General features: G+C 49.0%; 1 protein-coding gene across 1 annotated transcript in view; it reads left to right on the forward strand.

The window, feature by feature from the left end:
• Positions 1-755: 755 nt before the first annotated feature.
• Pde9a (phosphodiesterase 9A) overlaps positions 756-25826 on the forward strand; it is a 64360-nt gene continuing 39289 nt past the window's right edge. Inside the window, exons 1-3 of the mRNA XM_035451713.1 lie at positions 756-3895; positions 6090-6167; positions 9603-9646. Coding sequence (XP_035307604.1) covers positions 3759-3895; positions 6090-6167; positions 9603-9646 — 259 coding nt within the window. The 5' untranslated portion in view covers positions 756-3758. The remainder of the gene's footprint in view (positions 3896-6089; positions 6168-9602; positions 9647-25826) is intronic.

The raw sequence follows: 25826 nt of genomic DNA on the forward strand, positions 1-25826 counted from the left end.
TTTTTCTTGTGCTGTCTGCTTCTGGGAAATGGACACAGGATCTACAAAAGTATTCATCATGTAGGCAGACAGCCCTGTGCCCTTCCCAGTGAAGCTGCCTGGGGTCTCACGGCCACATATGGCAGCCAGTTGGTTTTTGCAATCGGTGACAGGTGGTCCAAGCTGGGTGTTTCCTGACTCCAGCCATCCCAGCTGGAGTCCAGTCAGCTCTGGCTTCTTGCCGCTTCCCACTTAGACTCTCCTGGCATTGGCTCTGCTGGAGACTAATTAGCCACAAAGAATCGTGACTCTCCTTCTCATGAGATGACCGTGTGTCACAGGGTTTTTGCTCAACTGATGTTGCAGCCAGTTCAGAAAGGACCTCAGAAAAGCTTACATAGCCACCGAGTGGAGGAATGTGGGTTCACACATGCTTTCTGCTGGAGGCAGCCCATGTAATCTTTTCTACATTTTCTACCGCATTTCACATTTCTGTACAACCTCCTTAGACCTTTGTCAGAAATGATATCCAAGGGAGGTTCTTGGTCCCAGAACAAAGGCGGCGGGTGCCCTAGCTCCAGCTCAGCTGTTTGCATGGAAACAGCAAGGATGTCAGGTACTACGGGCCTTCCATTTAATTGGCTAGAAAGCCTGCCTTTCTATTATTATTATTCATATATTTATTTTACATCCCAGCCACAGCCTCCCCATCCTCCCCTCTCAGCCCCCCTCCCCCATCCCTCCTCCAACCCTCCAACCTCCTCCTCTCCGGTCTCCGTCCAGGAAAGGGCAGGTCTCCTGTGAATATCAATAAAACATTTGCCTTTTCTTTTTTCTTTTTCTTTTGAGGGGAGTCTCAGACTCACCATAAGGCCCAGGTTGGCCTCGAGTTCATGACTCTTATGCCTCAGCCTCTCAAGTGCCAATTTACAGGTGTATGCCGCAGTCTGCGGCTGAGACTTTACCTTTCCAATGTGAAAAGTCTTAGTGCTTTGCTGTCCTATCTTTGGAAGCCCAAGCATAAATAAAAAATTTCTCTTTCCGTCACAGTTCATCAACAGTCCTTACAAATCTGGGCGAACACCCCTCTTCTCAAAATCACCAGGACAGCACAAGGCTCTTAGCCTGCCAGAAACTAAGGTGTTTCTTTTTCACTGGGACAACTGTGACTCCAAGAAGCAGGCTACTCCCCACCCCCAAGAGGAAGTTTAAAGCTCTGACCCCACAATGGTAGCCCTGGCTCTTTGAGCTTCGCCCACTGCTCTGAAGGAACCTCTGCAGATAACCCTGTTGCCATGGAAAGGAAAAGACTATTTAATACAACTTCCTGAATCTGGGGAGGAGGCAGAGATGGCAGGAAAAACTAGATATTATTTTAAAATGTTTCATTTCAGTTAAAAAAAAAAAACCTGCCAGTTTGTTAAAATGCTTAAGAAGAAATGAAAGGGCTTCTTCGTGGAGCTAGGAGTGCACAAGTGAGATATCCTTGGGGCCCTGCTCTGTCCTCTGAGGTGAAGTACACTGTGTGTGCTTGGCAGCCTCAACAAGCTGTTTCTCTGTGAATGGAAGTTCCGGACAGGCTGTGGAGCTTCACCATGGCCTCTGAACTTCTTCAGAATCACAAAACTTTGAGGGTAGAACCTTAAGGAGTATCGCTCAGGGCTAAGCCAGCACTGAGGTAATACTAAGCAGTGCCTTTGTGGGCCCATTCCTCAGAACTTAGAATTGAGGCACAATGAAGTGGGTGAGGCCCAGAGAGATGGCTCAGCAGATAAAGGGGCTTGACTTGCAGCCATGGCATATGCCTATGTACACACAACTAAATAAGTGTAAAATAAGAACAAATTTGCAGCATAAACCATGGCTCAGAGGCCATGCCAGGAGTGGTCATGGTAGAAACAAGGCTGCTACTGGATAAAGGTGTGTCCTGCTGACAGCAGGGACCAAAGACGCTGCCACTGAGTGTAAACAGCAGGGATAAGAGAGAACGGGAGGGCTAGGAGAGGGGCATCCATGAATCTAGAGCCAGAGACCAGAGCAGGGTCACTTAGCCAGGACACAGGGGAGGAGGGGATAAGCCCTAGGACCACTCATGCCCAGAAAAGTTGGATCTCTCCTGTGGGTAACAGGAGCTAGCAGGGACCCTGCAAAGAAAAGTGACACCATGCAAGGGTATGAAGAGATAGGATGAGACAGGAATTGAGCCAGGGAGGAAGCTACTACAAAAATCAGGGTGTGGCCAGAGATGAGCTCAAATGCATCCTCAGGAGGGAGCTGAAGACATCGGGAACAGTGTAGATGGATGACGCGGGCCACACTAACAACTGTCAGCCCTGGTGCTCATAGAAAGGATGGAATCCACAAGGCATGAACAAATGCTGTTTTTATTATTGCCTGTCTGGCACATGCAGGCAATGACCTCAGTCACACAAAGGCCAAGTTCATGGTAGAGAGTCATCTGAATTTGCTATATTTCACCATTTCTAAGTAGAACAAGAATCAACTCAGCTAAAAAAGACTGTGCTGGGCATCAAAAGGTAACAGCCGTCTTATCAACCTGAGGGCATTTACCACAGTAGCCCAGAAGAAGCTTCCAAGGGAAGTGGGGCTTAAGGGGCCAGAGCTGGAGACTGGGGCAAGGGGATTTCAGTCCTGGGCCACACAGTGTGATGCTGTCTTGAAAAGACAAACACTCCTTTGATGTGCAAGGCCCTTGGTTTGATCCTCAGTACAAAAGAAGGAAGGGGACGAGGAAGGGGAAAAAGAAAAACTATGATAAAGTTTGAATTATTAATTTTAAGAGATTACTGTGATTATATTAATATCTATGATGCAATACATATAATATATTATTATAAGAGTTGTTAATTATTAAGTACATGAAGAGATGGCAACAATAATAGAATGATTGCCAGTGAAAAAGAGCTGAGACCCACTTATATCAGGGCTCTGGTACAAACCATACCGATGCAAGACAAGCCCTCTCTGTCCCACAGGGCCAGGGCTGGATGTTGGGTGGCAGCCAGTCGTGGTGCATACAGTTTATATTTTGCTGTGACACTAGCAATTCACAGCTGTTTCCTTGTCATTTTGAGTCCCCTTTAATCTAGTCTTTCAGCCCCAGGTCCTCATTCCCCAAAGACTAAAAGGCAATCTTTTTTTTTTTAATCAATAAACATAAATTTGCTTTCCCTATAATAACTCTATGAGGTGACTGGAGACTAGCTGTGCTGTGATACCCTGAGACTTCATCCTCAGTTTTGTACCACACGCAGCCTCAGTCACCCCAGGCCTGGAGAAGCAGGCGAGGGGTTTGTTTTCACCTAACAAAGGAGTTAAGCTTTTCCACAATCCATATACACTGATCAAATGAAAAGATGCCCATGTGACATCGTAGAGCCCACAGTTTTGAAAAGTAATCCGTTCTGAAGAGCAAGGAAGTAGTACATGGAACCAAGCGTCTCCATGGAAACCCACGGCCGCTCTACTTCCTCACTGCCTCTGATTTGTGCTTTTTTGTGTAAATGCATGTGTACACATGTGTGTTCATGTTTAAAGCACATGTGTGTGCATGCATACGGGAAACCAGAGTCACCCTCAGTAGCTATGCATCTTGTTTTTGAGGTAGCATCTCTCATGGCCTGGAGCTCACATGTAGGTCCGGCTGGGTAACCGGCGAGCCCTAGGGATCCTCCTGTCTCTGTCTCCCTGGTGTTGGTGTCAGGAGCATGTGACACTTGGCCTTGTACATGGATTCTGGGGATTGAACTTGCGTCCTCATGCTTAGACAATGGGCACATGAGTCACCGAGCCAACTCCCCAGGCTACCTTCTGTGTTTCCGCAGGTGGTTTTCAGCAAGTACTGCAACTCCAGTGACATCATGGACCTGTTCTGTATCGCCACCGGCCTGCCTCGGTGAGTGTCCCCTGTGCCCTCTGTAATGGGGACTGTATCATCCCCACAATGGGCCAGAGGACGGTGAAGCTGTAAATGGGGGTCAGTCCAGAGGAGTCCCCCAGGCATCTGCTGTGATTTCCCTCAAACCAGTGAGACAAACCCCACAGAAAGCTCAGTCCCGGCTCTGCCACCTCCCCAGCAGCAGCGTTCAGCCGCTGGGTTAAGCTCAGCAGAGCCCCCTCTACTGCTGGGTTTTCCCTTCCACTGGTTCACTCTCTGTGGAGGAAGGTAGATGGCTGTTTTCAGAGTTGCTCCAGCCTCAATAACTGCTAGTGCCTTTGCTCTCAGACTGCCGTCATCAGCATTTGACACACGACTGGCTTCAGAGATGGGTTAAAAGCTGTTGCCTATCCTACAGAATCCTCACAATCCACCCCCCACACACACACAGCCTCCTAAATCCAGTCTGTACTAGCATGGGGATTTTCTAATTACAAGCTGAGCTTCGCTAGTCCTCAGACCCCAAGTTCTCCAAAATCCGAAACAGTTTTAGCGCTGACCTGACATCAAAAGTAGAAAATTCTGCCCTTGACCTGGCTGGAGTGATGTGTCAATCAAAACACAGCATGAAAGACATGGATTGTGTGTTTAAGCGTGGGTCTGCTCCCCGTAATATCATATCCCATATACTCAGGTAGCCTAAAATCAAAAAGAAAGAAAGAAAGAAAGAAAGAAAGAAAGAAAGAAAGAAAGAAAGAAAGGAGGGAGGGAGGGAGGGAGAGAGGAAGGGAAGGAGGGAGGGAAGGAAGGAAGGAAGGAAGAGAAAGAAAGAAAGAAAGAAAGAAAGAAAGAAAGAAAGAAAGAAAGAAAGAAATCCCATATACAATTCTGGTCCTGAGCATTTTGGTTAAGGCACACGTGGCTCATTTTAGCACATAATTTTTCACTAGGAAGGGTGACCTAAGGCCAGGCATGATGGTGTATCCCTGTAATGCTGGTATTTGGGAGCTGAGGCAGGAGGATTGTGAGTTAGAGGTCAGCCTGGACTACACAGTGAGACCCTGTCTCAGACAACTCAAGAAATAAATAAGAGAAAAGAAAGGTGACCGCTGTGGCATTGGATGGAGATAACTTTAAAGTGAGGGTCAGGATCAGTGGAGGTGAAAGGGATGGGACAACTGGTGATAAAAGCTTCTTACAAACTAGTGAGGAAAGGGACTGAGGTGATGCAGTTGTGTTCTGGAGGCGACAGCAGATGACCAACTGCAGTAAAAGCCACACTGGCAGCTTTAGGCAGCAAATATTTAGAACTGTAAAACATACGCAGTGCACACATCTGCCTTTACTATACTGTGAGATTGGGGTCTTGTTTCTATCGTACTAATTTGAAAATTTCACAGGCCCCTGGGGAGCTGGTTCCACAGGTAAAGTCCTTGCTGTACAAGCATGAGGACCTGAGTTCGATTCAATCCCCAAAACACACATAAAAAGCCAGTGTGGTGGCACACACTTGTAATCCCAGTCCTAGGGAGGCGGGGACAGCCAGATCCAGGGGGTTCACTAGCCAGCTAGGCTAGCTGAATTGCAAGCCCCAGTCCCAGTAAGAGACTCTGTCTCAAAACTGAAGGTGTATGGTGCCCGAGGAATGCCATGGAAATTGGCCTCTGGCCCCAGGCTCCCACACAGTCATGCGCTCATCCTTATTCACACAAATTAAAATACAGTCATAAAAATTCACAGTTGAGGATCAGAGGATCAGAGGTTCAGTTGCAGGGGTAACAGCTGATCGGAAGCCCCAGAAATGAGAAGCTGGGGAAGAAATTGGTTTTGACCGTTTAAGTCCTCTTTATGGAAGAGCATTGGGAGCTTTCCAATGGCCCAGAAGCAGCAAGATAAGCAATCGGTAGTTCCTGTCTCTGATTTTTGTTAGTTTTGGGCACTGAAGCTTCCTCCATCTCCCAACTCAATAAATTAGCCTTGCTCCAATTCCCACTTTAAATTATTTAAAAATTGACAGGATCTTAAAATACATTTACCCTTTACATTTGGTCTGCTAAGGAAGGGTGGGGGATAGCATGCTGCCCTTGCCTGCCCTTAGCCAAGGACACCTGGTCCCCAGTTCTCAGGGCCTGGGTTCTCTGTGCTCCGTCAGGTGAGGCCCATGTGCAAGTGCCTGCGTAGAGGGGGCGGTACTGACTTGAGTGTTTTGCAGGAACACCACCATCTCCCTTCTGACCACTGACGACGCGATGGTCTCCATCGATCCCACCATGCCTGCGAACTCAGAGCGGTAAGCGTCTCTTCCTGGGGTGTCTTATGCTTCCATGCCATGTGCCAGGGAGTTTGCAATTTGGTTTTGTTTACTACTGCTGGAAAGTGTGAAGTTTCAGCTGAGAGGGGAAGAGGCAGATGGGAAGCAGGAGGAGGAGGCTGGGTTCACTCCTTCCTTCTTGGGAAGCCAGGCTCCATTCTCAGTAGGGGCCCTATGAGGAGGCCGTTTGCAGAAACAGGGAGATAGGAGCATAGTGTAGCCTGAGGGATCCTTCTGGGAGAACTAGGGCTTCCTGGGGACTTTGTCTCCTCCACTTAAGCCCTTGCTGGAATATTCTGTGCATAGGACGAAGGAGGCTGAGGCACAGAGGGTCGAGGGTAGAATGGCCAGTGGCTACCAATGAAAACGAGCGGGATAGCGGGAGCCAGTTGTCTGTTCCCTCAGGGAGGACATGGAACAGATCCTTTGAGCCAGTGATGCCATTATCTCAGGTGGCCCAGAAAGTCTCTAGTAGTCTCCATGTCGTATGGGCAGTTAGGCTAAACAACTTAAAATGCAGCCTCTGGGGCTGTTGGGATGATCCAGCAGGTGAAGCATTTGCACGAAAACTTAATGGCATGAGTTCAAGCCCAGCACCCGTGTGAGGATGTAAGGAGAAAACCAACTTTGTCCTCTGATTTCTACATATCACACACACACACACACACACACACACACACACACACACACACACACACACTCCCCCCGCCCTGAAAGCACAGGCCCACCCCTGACCTGCTGTTCCAGATTGCCACATTGCTATTACACCAGATCTATGTTTTTTGTTTGTTTGTTTGTTTGTTTGTTTTGGTTTGGTTTGGTTTGGTTTTCTTTTTTTTGGTTTTTCGAGACAGGGTTTCTCTGTGTAGCTTTGGACTATCCTGGCACTTGCTCAGCTGGCCTTGAACTCACAGAGATCCACCTGCCTCTGCCTCCCGAGTGCTGGGATTAAAGGCATGCGCCACCAACGCCCGGCGTGTCTATGTTTTTAACTTCCCCACCTCTGAAGACCATGCAACTGTTCAGCTTGGACATGGTCACCTCCTCCTGTCCCAGCCTCCCACAGATAGAAGGGACTTGGCTGTAGGTGCCAGGTCTCATCCCCACACTTGGAACCTTCCTGTTTCCGGTTCACAGCATGGATTTTCCGTGACTCCCCACATCTCTGAGGTCTCTAACCAGCCATCTCCATCCCGGTCAAATGGGCGTCTGTCTCCATCTCTCACGCCTCCACGCTTTCCTGCTGTTTTCTCTACACCTGCTTCAAAACCCCAGGTCACAGCAGCAAGGTGGAAGGCCAGACGGCTTCTGCTCTCATTTGGAGTTGGCAAGACATGATGAGTGGCCTTTTCCTCAGGACCAATAAGTAAGAACAGACGTATTGGAGCCTGGCCAAATGGAGCTACAGGTTTGCCCTCAGAGGGCCTTTTCCCATCTGGCCCCTTTCTCTGACCAAGGAATGTTCTAGGTTTGGCAGTGTCCAGCTCTCGCTGCTGTGTCTTGGACCCTGCCCTTACTCTCTTGCTGGGGAAAGGGAACAGATGCTTTAGTGGCTTAAGGAGAGGGGGGCATATGGCGCAGCATATGGAGAGGCCCAGAATTGACACCGCACATTTCTGACATAACACAAACACATTGTGGGTTTCCGATTTTAGCCAAGTTGTGAGCCGTGCAGCTTTCTGCTGGGTAAAGCAACCTGGCCCCATCAAGGAGGGCTGCACAGCCGTCCCTCTGCTCAGCACACATGCCCTGTGGATGCCCAGCTGGCGCCAGGCTGCTGCCTCCCCAAGTGTCATAAAAGAAGACCAGTGCCCAGGGCAGTTAGATTGCAGAACAGACATGCAATGAAAGTCCAAGGCCATTTACCATCTCCAGAGGGGGGAGGGGTTATGTCATTTACATTATATTAACAGTGGCGGCGAGGAAGCTATAACTCAATTCACATGGAGCCAAGAGTTTATTCAGCCCCGGAAGACACGTCACTAGCTCCACGGAATTGAGCTGAGAGGGTTTGGGAACCAGGAGCCAAGACTAAGCAAGAGGCTATGGAATGTAGCCAGGGAGTTCTGCTGTGGTCTGAGTGTCTGTCTGTCCAGGCCCTCCTCCTCACTGGCCAGTGGCATCTGCTTGCAGGTTCCATTCAGACCAGAGAACACTGTGGATGACAAATGGGTGGCCCATCCCGAAGACAACGTAACAGTGTTTCTGTCACAGAATACATCCCCCTTCAGAAACCCACGCTTGGACATGGGGCGTCATTGCCCGTAACAGGCGCGTTTTGGTCTTGTTCACTGCCACTCCTAACACAGTGGCTCTCAGAACAGCAGGAGTGAATGAGCCAGTGCAGGTCTGAGTGAGGGTCCCTGGACTCTGATGCCTCATCTTGACACGTGACTTCCTAAAGTTTAAACTTTCACCTGTGTTGCTAGTGCACAGCCAGCCAGCAGCCCCTCAGAGGGCTGTCTCCCTAGCCTTCTAGTGCTCTTGCTATCAGGTTACAACTTCTGCTAAACTGCTGGGCTAAAAAAAACAAAAACCAGACTCTGCTGGGGTTAGCCCTTAGCATTGGACATTGCCCACCTTTTCCTGGTTTCCACTGGTCTCAGAAGCCTGTCCCTACCATAGCTACAGGTCCTCCCATCAGTGGGTGAACTTTCCCTGCCATCCAAATAACCAGTGTCCTCTGCACAGCTTCAGACAGCCTGGTTTAATAATAGGGTGTGTTTTTGGACAGGGTTGGTGACTCCTGTAGTGACCCGAGAGCTTCAATAGAAAAGAGAGGAGCTGGTGTGCCCTGGTTTGGGATAGAATTAAGCAAAGGATGTCAGAGTCCTTTGTCCCACCTGATACTGTGTCTTTGGTTCTTAGTAATACCAATGACAGAAATTTGCTTCATTTGGACTAGGCTCAATATAAGTTAATATAATTTTATTCGGGAGAAGGCTCTTACACAGGAAACATGACTGCGGCAAGTTCCCGCTCCAAGGATCCAGGCTGCTCTCTGCCACCCAACTGGAGGCAAGAAGAGAGCCTCCTGTGCCCCGACCCCAGACCTAAAATCACTCTCTGTCAGGTCCGCACCTGTGACCACGCCCATTTGGGCATGGTCAGTGATGCAGGTGCGGATGGGGTGGATATCTCACTACAATGAACATTATAAAGGAACTTGTTAATGTGATTTTTAAAATGAGATGGACCTGAACGAGAGAACTTTAGAACAGCCAGGTGGGGGGTGGGGTGTTGGGGTGCAGCTCAGGGGCTGAGCTGTGCAGGATGTGCAGGGCCTGGGGTTCTGTCTGGAAAAAGAAAACAAATCACCAAGCTGAATTGTAATGCTCCCCGAGGATGGCTTATCGCTGGCAGCAGCCAGCTGCCTCTGGCAACCACTCACTGCGACCTCCTCTTCTCTTGCAGAACTCCCTACAAGGTGAGACCTGTGGCTGTCAAGCAACTCTCTGGTAAGGCCCTGTTATCACATTTTAAATAATGAGAGAGAGATAGAGACAGAGACAGAGACAGAGACAGATAGAGAGAGACAGAGATAGAGACAGAGTTCCAACCTTCTCCCACGATGGAATGTATGTGGATTAAGTGTTTGAGTCTGCAGCCTGCTCCTACTGCAAAATCTGAAACCTTGTGTTCTTATCCTGGTGGCCCCTGAGTTCCCACCCTGACCCAAAGAACATGCTAGATACTGGGTGTCATTCCACCTCAATCCCTAGGCCCACACCCCTCTCCATTCCTGGGAGCTGCCCAGTCAGGCCCCCAGCCCACCCCGTGTCCCAAGGTGCTTCAGCCAGGCGTTGGATTTTGTGAGAATCCAGTCTCCTTTGGGGTTTTTAAAATCACTTCTATTTGTATGTGATTTGTGCGTAATAAAATGCTCCCATTTAAGCGTGCCCCTGGATGCATTCCGAAGAATCCGCACACTGCTGTCACTGTCGATGAAATCGAGGTTTCCATGAACACTCACTCTCTCCTGTTGCTTTGCTGTCTTGGTCAACAGCTGGCTTACTTTTGGGGACCGTCCAGTAGATGTTTCCCAGAGTTTCTGTGAGGCATTAGGGGGAGGGGTGGAAATGCTTCTTATTCGTGAAGATGTGAAACCAGACATCAATCTTGAGTCATGTCCTTCCTCGGGAGCGTCCATACTGCTTTTCGAGACAGGGTCTCTCATTCTCCTGGGTTTTACTGGCTAGGCTAGACTGACTGGCCGGTGACCCCAGGGGTCTTCTTGTCTCTCCATGGATTACATGCCACCATGCCCAGCTGTTTATGTAGGTTCTGGGAATAAGATTCTGGTCTTCCTGCTTCTTCCCAGCAAGTACTTCACCAACTCAGCCATCTCCCCAGCCCCTTTCCAGAGTTTCACACAGGAAAAAAATGACCCAGGATGTGACTCAGCATGATGCCTTTGAGACCCCTTGGTGTGACCACCGGCCATCGAGCCTATTAGCTACTGACGGTCACCCTGAACACTATGCTTTTCATTCATTTCAGAATGGACCTTTGGGTCATTTTTCTATGAGCCAAGCTGCTGTGACTGAAAGACTATGGGTGGGGCTTGAGTGAGACTGTGGGGTCGTGAGGTAAAGTGTAAGTTTAGCTCTATCAAAGCCTGCTGCTTCCCTTCTCTGACGTGGCTATGCCATCTTGGATGTCCTGGTCCCTACTGCAGCTGGCTCCCTTCTCAGCACTCTGTACCATCAGCATTTTCCCTTTTAATTTGCGGATTCCCTATTACTGATCGTGAGTGTCTTTGAGTGTCCATTTTATATTTATTTTACACCACCTCTGGTCCGTTCTTCGGTAACTCCTAGTTTCCACTCCTGCACTTGCTGAGTTGTGAAGCAATGAAGATTCACACTAAGTGTCTATTCCTGTTCACGTGATAAACCACTCTGATGAAAGCAATTGCAGGAGAAAGGGTTTCTTTTAGCTCACAGTTCAAGGTCACACAGTCTGTCATGGTGGGGATGTCAAGGCAGCGGGAGCTTAAAGTAGCTTCACATCCACCGCTGGGGATGGAGGGAGTGATGAATTCATGCTTGCCAGTGCGTGCCTCAGTTTCTCCGGGGCTCAGAATCTCTTGCCCAGGGAATGGTTCCTGCCCACAATTAAAATGAGTCTTCCTACCTTAATTTATGTAACCAAGAGATCTATGTCCCTGGTGACTCTAGATTCTGTCAGCTTGGCAGTTAACACACCAACACACACACACACACACACACACACACACACACACACACCTTTGTTGGAAACACAACAAATGCTCTCTTTATCCAAAGCACCCTTCTCATCTCCTGATTGGTGGATTTCAGGGATCAGATGGGCTCGTTTGTTTGTTTTGATTTTGTTGTTGCTACTTTTGGTGCTGGGAGTCAATCCCAGGGACACATGCAGGCTAAGCCAGCACCCCACAGCTGAAACACATTTCTGGATCATGGTCTTTTGAGTCAGGGTCTTACTATATCATCCACAAGGGCCTTGATCTCAGAGACTTGCTTTTTTCACTTCTCCAGTGCTGGAGTCACAGACTTGCACCCTCTAAGAGCTTTAAATTTTGAAAAAGTCTAGTTTGGTTTTTTTGTTTTGTTTTTTAAAAAGATTTATTTATTTATTATGTATACAGTGTTCTATCTGCAACATATTTTCCTGCAGGTCAGAAGAGGGCACTAGATCTCCTTACAGATGGTTGTGAGCCACCATGTGGTTGCTGGGAATCAAACTCAGAACCTATGGAAGAGCAGCCAGTGTTCTTAACCACTGAGCTATCTCTCCAGCCCCCAAAAAAGTCTAGTTTGATTTTTAGTTTCTAATGTGTATATATATATATATGGGTGTCTTGCCTGTGTGCTTGTATGTGTATCACATGCATGCAGTGCCCTCAGTAACCAGAAGAGGGCATCAGATCCCCTGGAACTGGAGTTACAGACAGTGTGAGCCACCATGTGGGTCTGGGAATTGAACCAGGATTCTCTTAGCTATAGAGCTCTTTCCCCCCCATCCCTGATTTTACCTCCTACCCGGGAAGTTTTCTCATATACTTTTTTCTAGAAGTTTCATTGTTTTAGTTCGTATACTTAGCTCCATAGGGATTTGTTTGCTTGCTTGGATTTTGTTCTTGTTTTATTTTTCTGCAGCATACTATGAAACTCAGGGCCTTGTGCATGGCAGGCAAGCATCCTGCCACCAAGCTGCATCCAAGTCCATGTGACAGATTTGAACTTGACCTTTGTGTATGACATGAGATAGAGTTGAGGTCAGCTTGCCTTTGTGAAATTCAGTTTGGGTGTTGGGAAGATTGATGCGACAGGGTGAATTTTGAATTGTTCACAGAGGGCCAGTGGTGTGTGTGACAATGTGTCCGAGTCTCATTCTTGTCGGTGGTGTGACGTCAGAGGAGGCACCAGTTGCTTTAGCCAGTATTCTGTTTGAGGCATTCCTTATATAAACTGTCATAAGTTCTCTTGACAGTAGATGTGGGCCTAACTTCTTGGAGCATAAATATTTTTATTATAAGAAGCTTATCAGGCCTTCTCTGAGCAGAAAGCTATTTTATTTTGATATTACTAACAAACCCCATTCTCTGCTTGGATTTCAGCATGACTTCCCCTGGTGTCCTTTATCTGTACCAGGAGCTAACCACTGTCCCACACTGCACTGAGGCCTGGGGACTCCCAGTTCTCAGACTTTCATGGCAAAGTTGTGAATCATCTGCTTAGTATCCCGTGTGTGTGTTTGTGTGTGTGTGTGTGTGTGAGTGTGTGTGAGTGTGTGTGTGAAAGAGTGTGTGTGAGTGTGTGTGAGAGAGAGTGTGTGTGTGAGTGTGAGTGTGTATGAGTGTGAGTGTGTGTGAGTATGTGTGTGAGAGTGAGTGTGTGTGTGAGTGTGTGTGTGTGTGTGTGTGTGTGTGTGTGTGTGTGTGTTTCCCATTTATTTGTTTATTTTTGTTTGTTTGTTTGAGGCAGAGTCTTTATAGCCCAGGCTAGCCTGGAACTCACTACAGAGCACCAGACTGGCCTCGAACTCATGGCAATCCTCCAGCTTCAGCTTGCCAAGTGCTAGGATTAAGAGTAGGTGTCTTTCTCATGATCAGCTATCAAGGTGGAGGAGGAAAGGGATCGTGGGGCACTGTGTCCTCATGGCTCCTCCGCCACACCACACTGTTCCTCTGTCTGTTTCTCTCCTTGGGCAGTGGTTGCTTAGTCTCGTCTGACAAGTAGAAGAGAGAATTGAGGCTTGTTTTTTCCGTATGAGGATTTATTTGGTCCAGCACCATTTGATGAAAAGATGTCCCCATGCTGTCACCATGGCCCCTTTGTGCAAAACCAGTCGGCTACATGTCTGAGTCTTTACCTGGACCCAGCAGCCCCCTGGTCCATTAGCACACACATCCGTGCTGAACAAGGATGTAGGCCATTGCCTGTGGACTGGTGACACAGTCTTGCAGACAGGTGGACAAAGCCCTCTTTTTTTTGTTTCATCTTTTCCAAAATGGACACTGAGTGTATTTTCAAGTAATTTTTGGAGTAAGCCTGTCAATTGCTGACAAAAAAAAAAAGGCTGTTCAGAATTTTATTGCAATCCCATTAAATACACTGAATAATTTGGGAAGAATTAACATGTTGCTAATGGTTCGTGGTCTCTTTTACGAGTGAATTTCTGCACTTAGTGGGTTTCCTGGAGTGTCTATCGAGGTTGTAGCTGCTGGTGGGGGGCTTTTGAATGTTGCTTGGTAACCTCATCACTATTTCCTCCTAGTGCAATAGAAATGGATTTCGTGTGTGAGAGGTTATAGTTTGGTGTATAGCATGCATCAGTTCCTGGGTTCAATTCCTACCAATACAAACATTTTTAAATCTCAGTTTTCCAGGATCTTTTATTTTGTAAACAAATATAAATGTTTTTGTGCTGGAAAAGCCATTCCTGATAGTTACTCAAAAAATCAGAGTTTTGTGTAACTTTGGAGCCAAAGCAGGAGTTGGGCTCTGACTCACTAACAAACATTAGGGCTGAGGGTAAGCAGAGCCCCTGGGATTAAGAGCTGAGCTCCCTGGAGGGTTTGTGGAGGGCCAGTGTGGAAGGCACATGTGAGCAGCTGGGCCAGTGCTGTAAAGCTCTTCCCACATTGGGGGTCACAGGAGTGACAAAGGACTTGGAGGAACAGACAGTGCTGCAGAGGACCAAGGCCTGTCTGTGCATCCTTGCTTCATGATGTCAGAGTGAACGCACAGTGAAGGGTGCATCCTCTCCACGGGCTGGGCCAGGGTGAGACAGAACCAGGAAACGCCTGCTGGCCGGACGCCATGAGTGTGAGCACTCTTTAAGTGAGAGAGCAGCCTGGGAGTGTGGCTTCTCCGAGGATTCCAGCAGGGTGGGGGCGGCCAGCAGCCAGGATGCCACTGCAGAGCCCTGCATAGACTTCTGCTTCACACAAAAGGACAGGACTCTGCTCCTGGACAGAAGCAACCAGGGGAAATCTGGACCACTTTTGGGTCTGTTCTACACTCTAGACCAGTCTGGGAGTGCCGTGTGAACTCTGCAGTGAGAAGGCACTGTCTGCTCCCCCCACCCCCTTGCAGAGATGTCAGCACCTCCCTCGTGGGTTGGCATCCTCTCCTCAGTCATGTTCCTGGTCAGGATAACAGACACTGGGTGCTAGGTACCCATTCTCTTCTGATGTATCCGTATTCCACTTTCCCTTTGAGGGCAAAGCTGGTCCCAGAGACATCTGAAACCTAAGGGCAGAAAAGGGACTTGGAAGACCCTTGGAGCTGGCTCTCAGGCATTCTTGACTCTTCTATGCCCCCAAACCAGCTCCCACTCCCACCTCTACTCTAGCCAAGCCTTTGCCTGAGGCCAGTAGTTCAGCCAGACAGCCTTGGGGCTGTGGCCGTCAGCCAATCCATTCTCAGGAGAGGAAGTGGAATTCTGGTTCCATCTCTGGCCTGCAGCAGCATGGCCCCTACTGCCCTCCCTGGGAGGCCCTCCTGCCAAGTGTCAGAGAATACCCCCACTGGACCTGCAGGGCTGCACCTTGCAAAGAGACACCAGCTCTGCTATTTGATCCTTTAATACCCAGGAGACAGCCCAGAGAGGAGCATCCTCAAAAGCTAGCAAGACTTCAGAAGAAAGAGCAGGCCAGTCTTGACCACAGGAGCCCAGAGACTTACTTCTTTAGAGCCATAAACAGCCCCTGCAGGGTTGAGTCAGGGAAGCCTCATGGGCTTCTCTCTGCAGATGTGGCAACCTCTGTGAACATGGAAGTTGGTGCTTCCCCGGCTGCTCCGGAAGCTGAAAAGGAGATGGTTTGAACATGAGATGAGGCTTGGCCACACAGACCTTCCAGAGAATAAGAAAGGAAGGCAGGAAGAAGAGAGAAAAGGAGGAAATCCTTTGGCCTAGCCCTGGAGGACAGCCCTGCTTCTAGATGGCATCTCCTTTTATGAGGGAAATAAAGTTATTTTACTAGCTATGACAGAAGCCGCGGGACAGGCTCTCTCATTCATCCGTTTGATGTCCATGGTGACCATTCTTTTGGGAGACCTTCCATTGTCAGTCAATTTTGTTTTATTGAAGCAACACACACACACACACACACACACACACACACACACACACACACTGTTGCCGTTGACTGCCCATTGCAGCATGCCTGTTGGAATAATAGCTACATTGGTGTCTAAAAGAGACATGCATGTCAGAAGAATAGTCAGTCAATCCTGCAACCTCAGACCAGTAGAGAAAGGACCACTATAGGGTCCCATGAAAAGCAGTTCCCCTATAGTCTGAGCTGCCCTCAGATGAAGGTCAAAGCTGTGGCTACCATACCCACTGCACAGTGGTCACACGGGGCTAAAGTCCTGCTTCACTTCCTGCCCAGAGCCAGATGCAGAGCAAAATGTGCCTGGCTTCCTCAAGCTGATGGGTCCTGCAGTGGCTGTGTCCCCTGGAAGAGCTGTGTGCCCACAGCCTTCTCAAGACAGCAGCTGTTGACCATTGAGTCATACTGAACCTGGGAATGGCACTGTCTGTCAATTTCTGAACCAGAAATGGCCCTGCTGAGTGCTCATGGGTTCTGCACGGCCTCCTCCATTTCCCAGCATTCCCCTAGAGCCTAGGACAGGCCTGTGCAGCCACACTCTGCCAGCCTGCTGTCCAGCTGTCTGAGGCAGGTCCCATGGAGTCCTTTACATCAGCACATGCCACCAGCTCCACTGGGTATGGCTGGAATGCTCTGCCTCCTAGATAGAGTACAGGGAGGCCAGGCCTTGTTTATACAGCAGGACAGAAGGCAGAGCTTGGGAGACAGGTGGCCAGCGGTAGACAGTGCTCAGAATTCCCGCTGGGGACAGGCAGCCTGACCATGGGCACACACTTGTCTCCTTGTGGAGAGTAGAGGCAGGCCTTTGCTGGAGACCCAGGGAGACCAGGTCAAATGGTCCATGAGTGCCTTGCCACATGTGTTGTGGGTGTCCTTGAGAGTGACACTGCACCCTGCACCTACTCTCACACACGGTGTGCCTAGCCTAGTGTCTGAGTGACCTCACAGAGGTCTCAGAGCCCACAAGGTACCACCAAGAAGATGTCAGGACTGTCCGTGGAACCCCAGGCACTGCCAGACCAAGCATTCTGCCAGGCCCACATGGACCAAAGGAAGCAACCCTGCCAGCTCGGTGTGCATGCCTGTCCTAGAAGACAGGGTGAGGGAGACCCTCAGGGATTTGCATTGTGCTTTCCTGTAGCAACCCTGCAGCTCAGCGTACATGTGTTTCATTGTGCATCCATTGCAACTGTTTATCCCCAAATGTTTCCATCACCCCAGACAGAAGCCCCATGCCTGTGGGACTGGAATCTCCATTTCTGAACCCCTCCCTCCCTTCCCAGGCCCTGGCAGCCTCTGGTCTGCATTTCGTCTACAGATTTGCCATTCCCAGTGTTTCAGTATGCCCCTGCAGGCATTTGGGTTGCATGTCCTGCGTTAGCTTGGGTTCCACACATGCCGTGTGTGTGGCATGAAGCTGCTTCCATGCCTTTTAGGGGTGAGTGATGCTGCCTCATGCGGGTGGGCCACATTTTGACCCCTTTCATCAGGGGACACACCTGGGGGTTTATATCTATTATGAGAGATACTGCTATGAATTTTCATGCATATTTTTGTGTGGACGCTACATTGAACTGTTAGGAGATACAGTGAGTAAACCAGTCAGTCCTTTTAGACGTCTAATAACCCCGCGGGGCCGGGCCTGAGAGCAAGCGGTACTCAAGGTTCACAAAGCATAGCAGCTATGCTGGTGTGAAGGGCTGGCCTAACCTTAAAGTGCCTGTACTTCAGCGGGCAGTTCTTACCAGTGGCATCCTTCTCCAGCCCTGTGTCCCCCTCCCTGACTGAGGGCTTCCTCTGTTCAGAGAAGACCAGGAATGCTGGAAAAGCCACCACTCCAGACAGCTGTCTCACAGAGGACAGTCTTCTGATATCACCAGTGCAGTTGCCCAAAGGGACCCCGGGGCACTGATCTTCACCTCTCCACGGTGGTCACTTCCTCATGGATATGCCTCCCCCGACCCCAGGACTTCCTGGATAACCTCCCTCAGTGATCTGTGGACCACTTTTGTGGAGCCCTGACTTAGAGCTTCAGGCTTGAAAATAGGAATCCAAGAATGAAGAGCCCATCCAACAAAGCTGCAGTCATCTGCGACCTGGGTGAAGTGGCCTTAGGAAAGCTACCTCGCCCTGTGAGCCTCCATTTCCTGTGCAGAATAGGAATTAAAATAGACACCTCAGCAGGGTTCTTCGGAGGGTAAATGATGTAATTTATGCAAAATGCTTCTTAGCCAGGGCCTGCCACTTAGCAATGCTCAATAAATGGTAGCTATCATTTTAAGTAACCCCAAGGGCATTGTCCAATGGGCAAAACCTTGTCTCTACAAAAAGGCAGGATTTTAATGGATCAGGGACGCTCCCTCGGGGCCAAACCAACACATGTTGTGTGGGCTCTGATTTCGCTCGGAAGCCAAGTTTACTGCTTAGAGTTTGAGCACAGATGTGTTGTTTGTGAGCAGTAATAATGCTTCTTGATAATATTTTCTATATTTAGTGCAGCTTCAGCCCAAAGCATTAAGGCTTTTAAGCTTCATAAGCAAAGCTTTAGTCATCTTCGCCTGCATTATTTTTGAAGACAAATGGGGTACAGAGTATAAAATGCAAAATAACTGTCCCTGGAATTGCATGCTCACACTTCTCCTCGGGCAGCCTAGCCAGCTAGGGCTGCTAGCAGCATGCCACTGCCAGGGACGTGGGTGGCACGCAGCAGGGCAGAGGCCTCCAGAATTCGTGCCCTGACAGCAGGGTTTCCTTTGGTGAAGAACAGCAGCACTGGCATCTGAACACTGCTCAGTGCTTCGGGGCCATGCATGGTCCAACCATCCTCTGTGCCAACCAAGATGCTCCTGAGGTCCAGCAGAACACAGAGCTCAGCCAGGTCTAACCTGACTGCGCAGTTTCAAAAGGTGCCTGTCGTGTGAGGAATTAGGTAAAGGCTGGACAGGTGCCGTATGACAGCCATCACCCAGTCAAGACAGATACTCCCATCAATCTTGAAAACTCCCTGGGTGCTGCCTCCAGGTCAACCCACACACACACCATAAGAATACACCATCTCTGCCTGTGTCACCAGGTTGCATTGCCAGCTCCCTGGTGCCACTGGCACACAGTCTTACCATGTGCCACCCACCTTGGTGTGTGTACTCTCTGGCTCAGTGTTACAGGCCTGTCCGATTCGAAGGCCTTTGATGCTTGCTCTCTAAGTCCCTGTGGGTGGACGTGGGGTCAGTTCTAATGTGGGGTTCAGCCACTGTTATCACTGTGAAGGCCTTACTGTGGACTTGCTTGCTAACGTTGCATCCTGGGTACAGCCTGGGAGCAAGAGTGTGTGCCCCATAAGTGGGTTATCCTCCCATGTGCCTGGAGATGGAACTGGGCTCCATAGCATTATCTGAAGTCCTTGGAGGGAGGGGAAACTGAGGCAAAGAAGGGAGGTGAGCGCATGAGGAAGTGACCTCTCTGGGCAGATGCAGCTCAGTTGTTTGTTGTCACAATAGCACCCGTGATCAGCCCCTCCTCTCACAGCCACCCAGCACTGTGGGTCTCAAACTTTGAAACCCTGAAGTAGGTATGAGATCCATTGCCTCTCAGTGCAGTTTCCATTTGTGTTTCCCAGGCTATTCGGTGGTATAGATGTTTTATATATTTACATATTTACATCTATATATTCTATGTATTTTACATTTGGTTAAATGTGTTCTAAGCACTTTTGCCACTTTCTGAGCTCGCTTGTGTTATTGCTTTATTATGGCTTGCTGTAGGAAACTATAATCTGGGTGGTTTTCATTTGTCACACGTAACTATTTTTTCTCAGATCCTGGCTTCTATTTTCCACCCCACCCGCCACCACCACCACCCTTTTCATGTTCTTAATGAGGTCAGTGATGAATTGGATGACACTGGAAGTGACACATTTTTTTTTTTAAATGTTTAGTACGTCCTTCATCTTCTCTCAAGATGCATTTTCAGAAGGGATAGCCTCAGCTTTTGTTTTAAGCTGTGATCCGTTTCAAATCAGTTTACACAGGGCTCACCGCTCATCCTCCCCCCCTGGGCTGTCACGGACAGACTTGAGAGCCAGCTGCCTCTCGGGACCCATTGGTGCTGTTGTGGAGACAGACTTCTACTCAGCACAAATCTCCTTCTAAACTTGGCTCTGCACTTGCTCTGTTCATCTGTTAGTTAGACCATTAGTTAGATCTGACCTGTTGCTTTAAGACACTCAGGTGTGGTGTTGCCCCATCCCTTGTGAGAAAGGCCTGGCAAGCCCCTGCTGGCACTGGTTAGGGAGGACACTCTGGTATTAGTGGGAAAAACAAGCCTAACCCCTCTTCCCTTGTAACGGTAAGGTAAGTTTACAATCCTACCCAGTGCCTGCCCCTGCCCCTTGGCAATGGTGACTAGGCCAGGCTACATCATGAGGTAGGGAACTTCCTGCCACTGACTGAAAACCTGCAAAAGTAAAGAAAGTTTGTTGTTTCTGGGGAACTTAAGATTACATTGCTCCTTTCAGGCCCTCCCCTGTGCTATGACTGACAGCTGTCTCTCCTTATGCATGTCCTCTCAGGTTTCAAAGGGAAGTCTACTTCTCCCCCAAAGACTGTCAGATCTTGCTTTCCCCCATGGTCATGAGTCTCTCTCTCTCTCTCTCTCTCTCTCTCTCTCTCTCTCTCTCTCTCTCTCTAATATGGCTCACTTCTGAAGCATATCCTCACATCTGCTCCTTTTCTAAGCTTTCCTTTCCCCGTGGTCCTAGCATCAACCCTAGTACCAAGCCACATAGTATGGGCTGTCAATACCAGGCTGGGTGAATCTCATACATTTACTCTTCCTTTTGGATTGATTTAGGTAACTGGAATATTATCTCCATTATCAATTTCAAAAAAAAATGTAAGAAAGGATCTATGTCATTGATTATGAATACTTTCACCATATTGGTAGATTTTGGGGACACTCTAACATATTGAGGCTTCCCACCCATGAACGTGAGATACCCTCCCCTTGGGTAGTCTCGACAAGTTTTTCCAAGACAGGTATTCTGCATATCTTTTTTAAAAATTATTCCTAAATGTTTTTTTTTTGTTCCTAGGTTTTACTATAAATGAGATTTTAAGATTTATAATTGGTTGCACACCCAATCACAACATATGCATGTTGAAATATCTTGTGAATACTGCTTGATTCTTTAGTAATTGTTTTGTAATAAAAGTCTCGGATTTGCCATGGAGACAGTCACGTATTGGGAGATAATACTTTTAGGTCTTGTATTCCAATAATTTTGACCCCTTAATATCTGTCTTGTTGGGGCTGGAGAGACAGCTCGGTGGTTAAGAGTCCTGGCTGTTCTTCGAGAGGACCTGCGTACAATTCCCAGCATCCACATATCAGCTCACAGCCACCTCTAACTCCAGTCCCAGAGGGTGTGGTGCCCTCTTCTGGCCTCTAGAGGTACTGCTTGCATTGGGTGCATAGATACACATGCAGGTAAAGCACCCGTACATACAAAATAACAAAATAATTTTTAAAGATTTATTTATTATGTACACAGTGTTCTGCTTGCACAATATGCCTGCATGACAGAAGAGGACACCAGATCTCATAGATGGTTGTGAGCCACCATGTGGTTGCTGGGAATTGAACTCAGGACCTCTGGAAGAGCAGCCAGTGCTCTTAACGTCTGAGCCATCTCTCCAGCCCAACAAAATAATTTTTAAAAATATATATACTGGGAAGGTTACTTTGCTGGCTGACTGGCTGGCTGGCTGAGGGCCTCACTGTGTAGCCCTGGTTGGCCTGGAACTTGCTTTGTAGACCAGGAAGTCCTGAACTTCCATTTTATGCATCCACTGATGAGGCTAGGGTTGACTTTGTCAGGTCCAAAGGAAATGCCATTTCCCTTTATTTTGGCAGTTAGATAAAAGCCAGCACTCCTCAGAAACCTGTGAAGCCCTGCTCCTTTACCAAAGGAGCCAGTTCCCTTGTCCCTGGCAGAAGGGACAAATGGCTGGGTGTGGTGCCTGCTAGATTAACAAAATGCATGCTGAACCCCAGCTTCCCCAGTATCACAAGGACCTGTTACACATTTCAGAGTCCACGCTGGCATCCTGGCTCCTCTCAGTTCTTCTCTCCCTGTTTCCTACCCTAAACTCCTCCACTTCATGCAAACTTGTCACCTCTCCTTATAATCCTGCTATTCCAGCTATGCTCTCTCTTGGTCTCTCTCTTCGTCTTTATCGCCCCTCATCCCCTTCTGCTGGCCATGTTCTGTCTACTGCTTTCTCTCCCTGCTCTGGACTCTTCCAGATGCCTCTGACAGTTCTCTCCCTCGTATGTGCAATAAAAACCTTCCAGTGAACCATACCATGGAGTGGTCATACGGACAAGTTATACAGGCTTGGCCTTGAGGCTGCTTGTGTTTTGCTGATCTCAGGTTTTGTGGTTTTCCTTTTCTGCTGCTGTCCGTGTTGGCTGGACAGACTCTGTTTCCTTCCCTTATTGCTTTTAGCCGCTGCTTTAGGCAGTGCAATTTACACCTTCAACTTATTTTAAAGAAACAGACGACATTTCAGATTGATACAAAGTTGAATGCAAGCACAGAGTTCCTACCCACTCCCTCCCCGCACGCTCGGTGATGGACACGTGGTACTCACTAGAGTCCACAGTTCACTACGGGTTCCTCTTGGCTTGGCACATTCTCTGGTCTGTGTAAATGCATGACGCCGTGTGCCCCCCACACCCCCAGCAAAGCCTCCTAAGGAATACCTTTAACTTCCTAGGCTTCCAGAAGTTCGATGGCACCTGTAGTCCCAGCTACTCAGAAAGCTGAAGGTAGAGGGATCACTGAGATTAGCATTTGAGAGTCAAAGTCAGCCTGGCCAGCAGGGGCGGGGGCGGGGGAGGGAGCACAGGTGTAACAGGAGTAAGGGTGACGTTTCCACTGCCCCTTCCATCCCTCCACAGCCCTCTTTCCTGACTCCATGGTTTTTCCTTTTCTAGAGTGTTCTGTAGTTGGAACCTCATAGAGCATAGCCTTTCAGACCAGCTCCTTTGACTTGCCGCTGTATAGTTGGGGCCCCTTCTCTGCCTTTCCCTGGCTCTTCAGCATCATCCAATAGCCATGTATACCAGTGTTTCTTCCTCAGCTACCTGCTGCAAGCACCTTGGTGGCTTCCAGCATTGGCAGTTACGAATGCTAACACTGTGTACATTTCTGCACAGCTTCTTAAGGAAGGGGGGCAGGGGAAAGAAAGTGGGCTGTGCACCCGAAATCAGACAGACCACACAGAGCATGACAGGCCCATATCCCCACCCCAAGAACGACGCTCTGAACACACCCCATGCCTGTGGATCCAAACCACCAGACGTAGCAGTTTGGCTCGAGGCCATCAGAGTCCTTGGCACCTTTTGCTTACTTATTACTGAAATGCTCTCTACCAGCCCTTCAGCTGCTGAGAGAGTGTGTGATTTCCCAGCAGGTCAACCAGAGAACCTGTGACTTTAAGAAGCGCCAGGCAAGGTCACTGTTAATCATATAACTTTATTGTCCTCCCGGGTCATAAAGGAAGTGTGTCTTCCCCCCTCCTCCCCCTCCTTCTGAATGTCAGTTTTATAGTGGCCATAAACAATGAATGCCCAGTGACCCTTCCAGCCTTAGATTGTCCTCACAGGCTGTTTTGAAGACAGACTGGCTGGAGGGTGACTGAAAGAGAGCAAAAGTGGGGCAGGAGGTGAGTCTAGTCCCTCTTGGTTCCCAGGGCAAGGGCGGAGTGTGTGTCGGTGCCCTCTCTGTTGGGGTGGAGCGCTGAGAGGGAGAATAGCTACACATTCCGTTGTCTTTGGGGGCCTCTGGGAGGGTGGCCTCTTTGAGTCTAAGGAATAGGGCTTATTTTCTCCCTGATGTGGTGATGATAGTGGTGGTGGCAGTGCTGACAACGATGATGCCACCACCCAAAGTGGTAGAAATTGTCATTGTTGTTTAGGTGTTCCTTAGTTTGGTTTCAGTTTTTCAGAGCTGTGGGGAGTGGGGAGTGTCTGGGTGCAGCTGGGAGAAGGCTCAGAACCCCCCATCTGCTGCCTCAGGTTCAGAGGGTGGCCCATGGCTCACTGCACCATCTGAATAGAGTAGCGGCTAGCCCAGTGGAGGTGTGAGCCATTGAGGTGAGGCTTGGCCGTGTGTGCTTGACTCTCTGTTCTGGAAAGGCTCTCACTATGTAGTAACCCAGGCTAGACTCCCATTCTCCATCCTCCTGCCTCAGCCTCCCCAACAGGGTGTGACAGCACTCTTCATGCCCCTCCAGCTCTAAGGCTGTTTCTACAGCATGAGAACTAAGACGTAGGTGCTCATACTGGCACCTCCAGCCTTCTACCGCCATGTGGGAGCCTGGGACAGGGAAGGGGGGCCATGCCCAAACCAGCTCAGGCACTGGGGGATGGAAAGCCTGATAGAGCTGCTGCCCTCTTCAGCTTACTATATGAAGAACTTCCAGTCTCACCAGCCTGCTAGCCCTGGACATGTAGTATGCAATTGCTCCTTACAACAGAAGGACAGACTTTCCTGTCTGTCCCTTTAACCAAATCCTTGTGTTCTTCTGCCATTGGATGACAGGAGTCCTGGGCAGGGTCGGGAATTGTCTGAAACAGAAACAATTCCTGGAAGAAGTGGGCAGGGCAGGGGCAGGTTCCTTGAATGCCCCCTGTAGCCCAACTTGGAGTCAGACTTAAGACTCTGCATGGGCTGCTGCTTGGGGAAACCCAAGCAGGACGTGCATCCCACTAGCATCTATGTACCTATCAGCTGAATTCTGTCCAGAGACCTCGAGCTGACACCTCAGTAACTTCCTCCAGAATTGACAGAGGTTTGGTTTATTCCAAATCCCTCCCTGTTCTAGCTAAGCAGGCATGAGCTAGGGTTCCCTGATCCAAATCAGTGGTGTGACACTTCTGTGTTTTCCCAGTGCTCTTGAAGCTGGACCCCTGCTGGCCCTCTCAGACTGTCCTAAAATGAAACTCAGCTCTCCTACGCTGTATGTGAGATCCCCCAGATCCCGGCAGCATCTACTGTGGGTGCTTGCCTCGGGAAGTCTACAGACACAGCAGCCTGCAGAAGCTTCAACGAGCAGGAAGCTCGTGGCCCACTGAGACTGCACATAAGCCTCCTCAGCCTAGAGGAAGCTTGTCTTTGAAATATACAAGGCAGCTACCTTTGCTGCAGTCAGTACCTGGGAGTCCTCCCTGCTGTGCTCCCACCAGCTCTCCTACACTCACAGGGCCAGTGGGTGCTCTGCATAGCATGCTGCTCAGCTCCTGGAGTTTCCCTAGAAAACAAATGGCCTGGGAATGTCAGCTTGCTCTCCTGCAGGTCCCGTCAGCGTGGGGAAGCACTGGTGAAACTGTTTCCTCCCCTCAGACTCTCCTTAAAACCTTGAGGTCCAGAGGAACACCAAAGAGATGACGGGTGCCTGAAGCTCTGATTTAGGAGCATTCTTGGCTACTGCTGACTTTACTCGGAGCTACTAAGACATCTTCAAAACAAAATGCTTGGTGTGCTTAACCTTCTAACAGTCAGTGTGTGTGCGCCATGCGGCCTAGGAAATGGCGATAGGTGTCACCTGTGGTACTGAATTTCTCTGGCAGGGTGAGCATGGCTTTGCTCCCGGGTTGGGAATGACAGACACTTGACACATGGACACTGTTGCCCCCTGGGGGATAAAGAGAAATAATAAATGCTTCTTCTCACATGGGAACCAAAAATCTTTTCAAAAGATGACAGGGCAGTAAAAGAAAGTATTATTAGGGGAAACAGAAGGGATGGGGTGGAGACAAGAGGGATGAGTGTGACCAAATCGTGATGTGTGACAATGTGGAAATGTCGCACCCTTAATCTGTGCTGAGCTGCACCTGTAATTACGATGGGAAAGAGCTCTTTGAAGACATGGCAGGCAGACCCAGGCTGCCCAGGTTGATGGGGGTTTCCTAAGCATCTCGTTGTCCCAAAGATTGTGACGTATCAGGGAAGCGCAAGGCACAAGCAA

This window comes from Cricetulus griseus, assembly GCF_003668045.3.
Source record: "Cricetulus griseus strain 17A/GY chromosome 1 unlocalized genomic scaffold, alternate assembly CriGri-PICRH-1.0 chr1_0, whole genome shotgun sequence".
NCBI classification, from domain to species: Eukaryota; Metazoa; Chordata; class Mammalia; order Rodentia; family Cricetidae; genus Cricetulus; species Cricetulus griseus.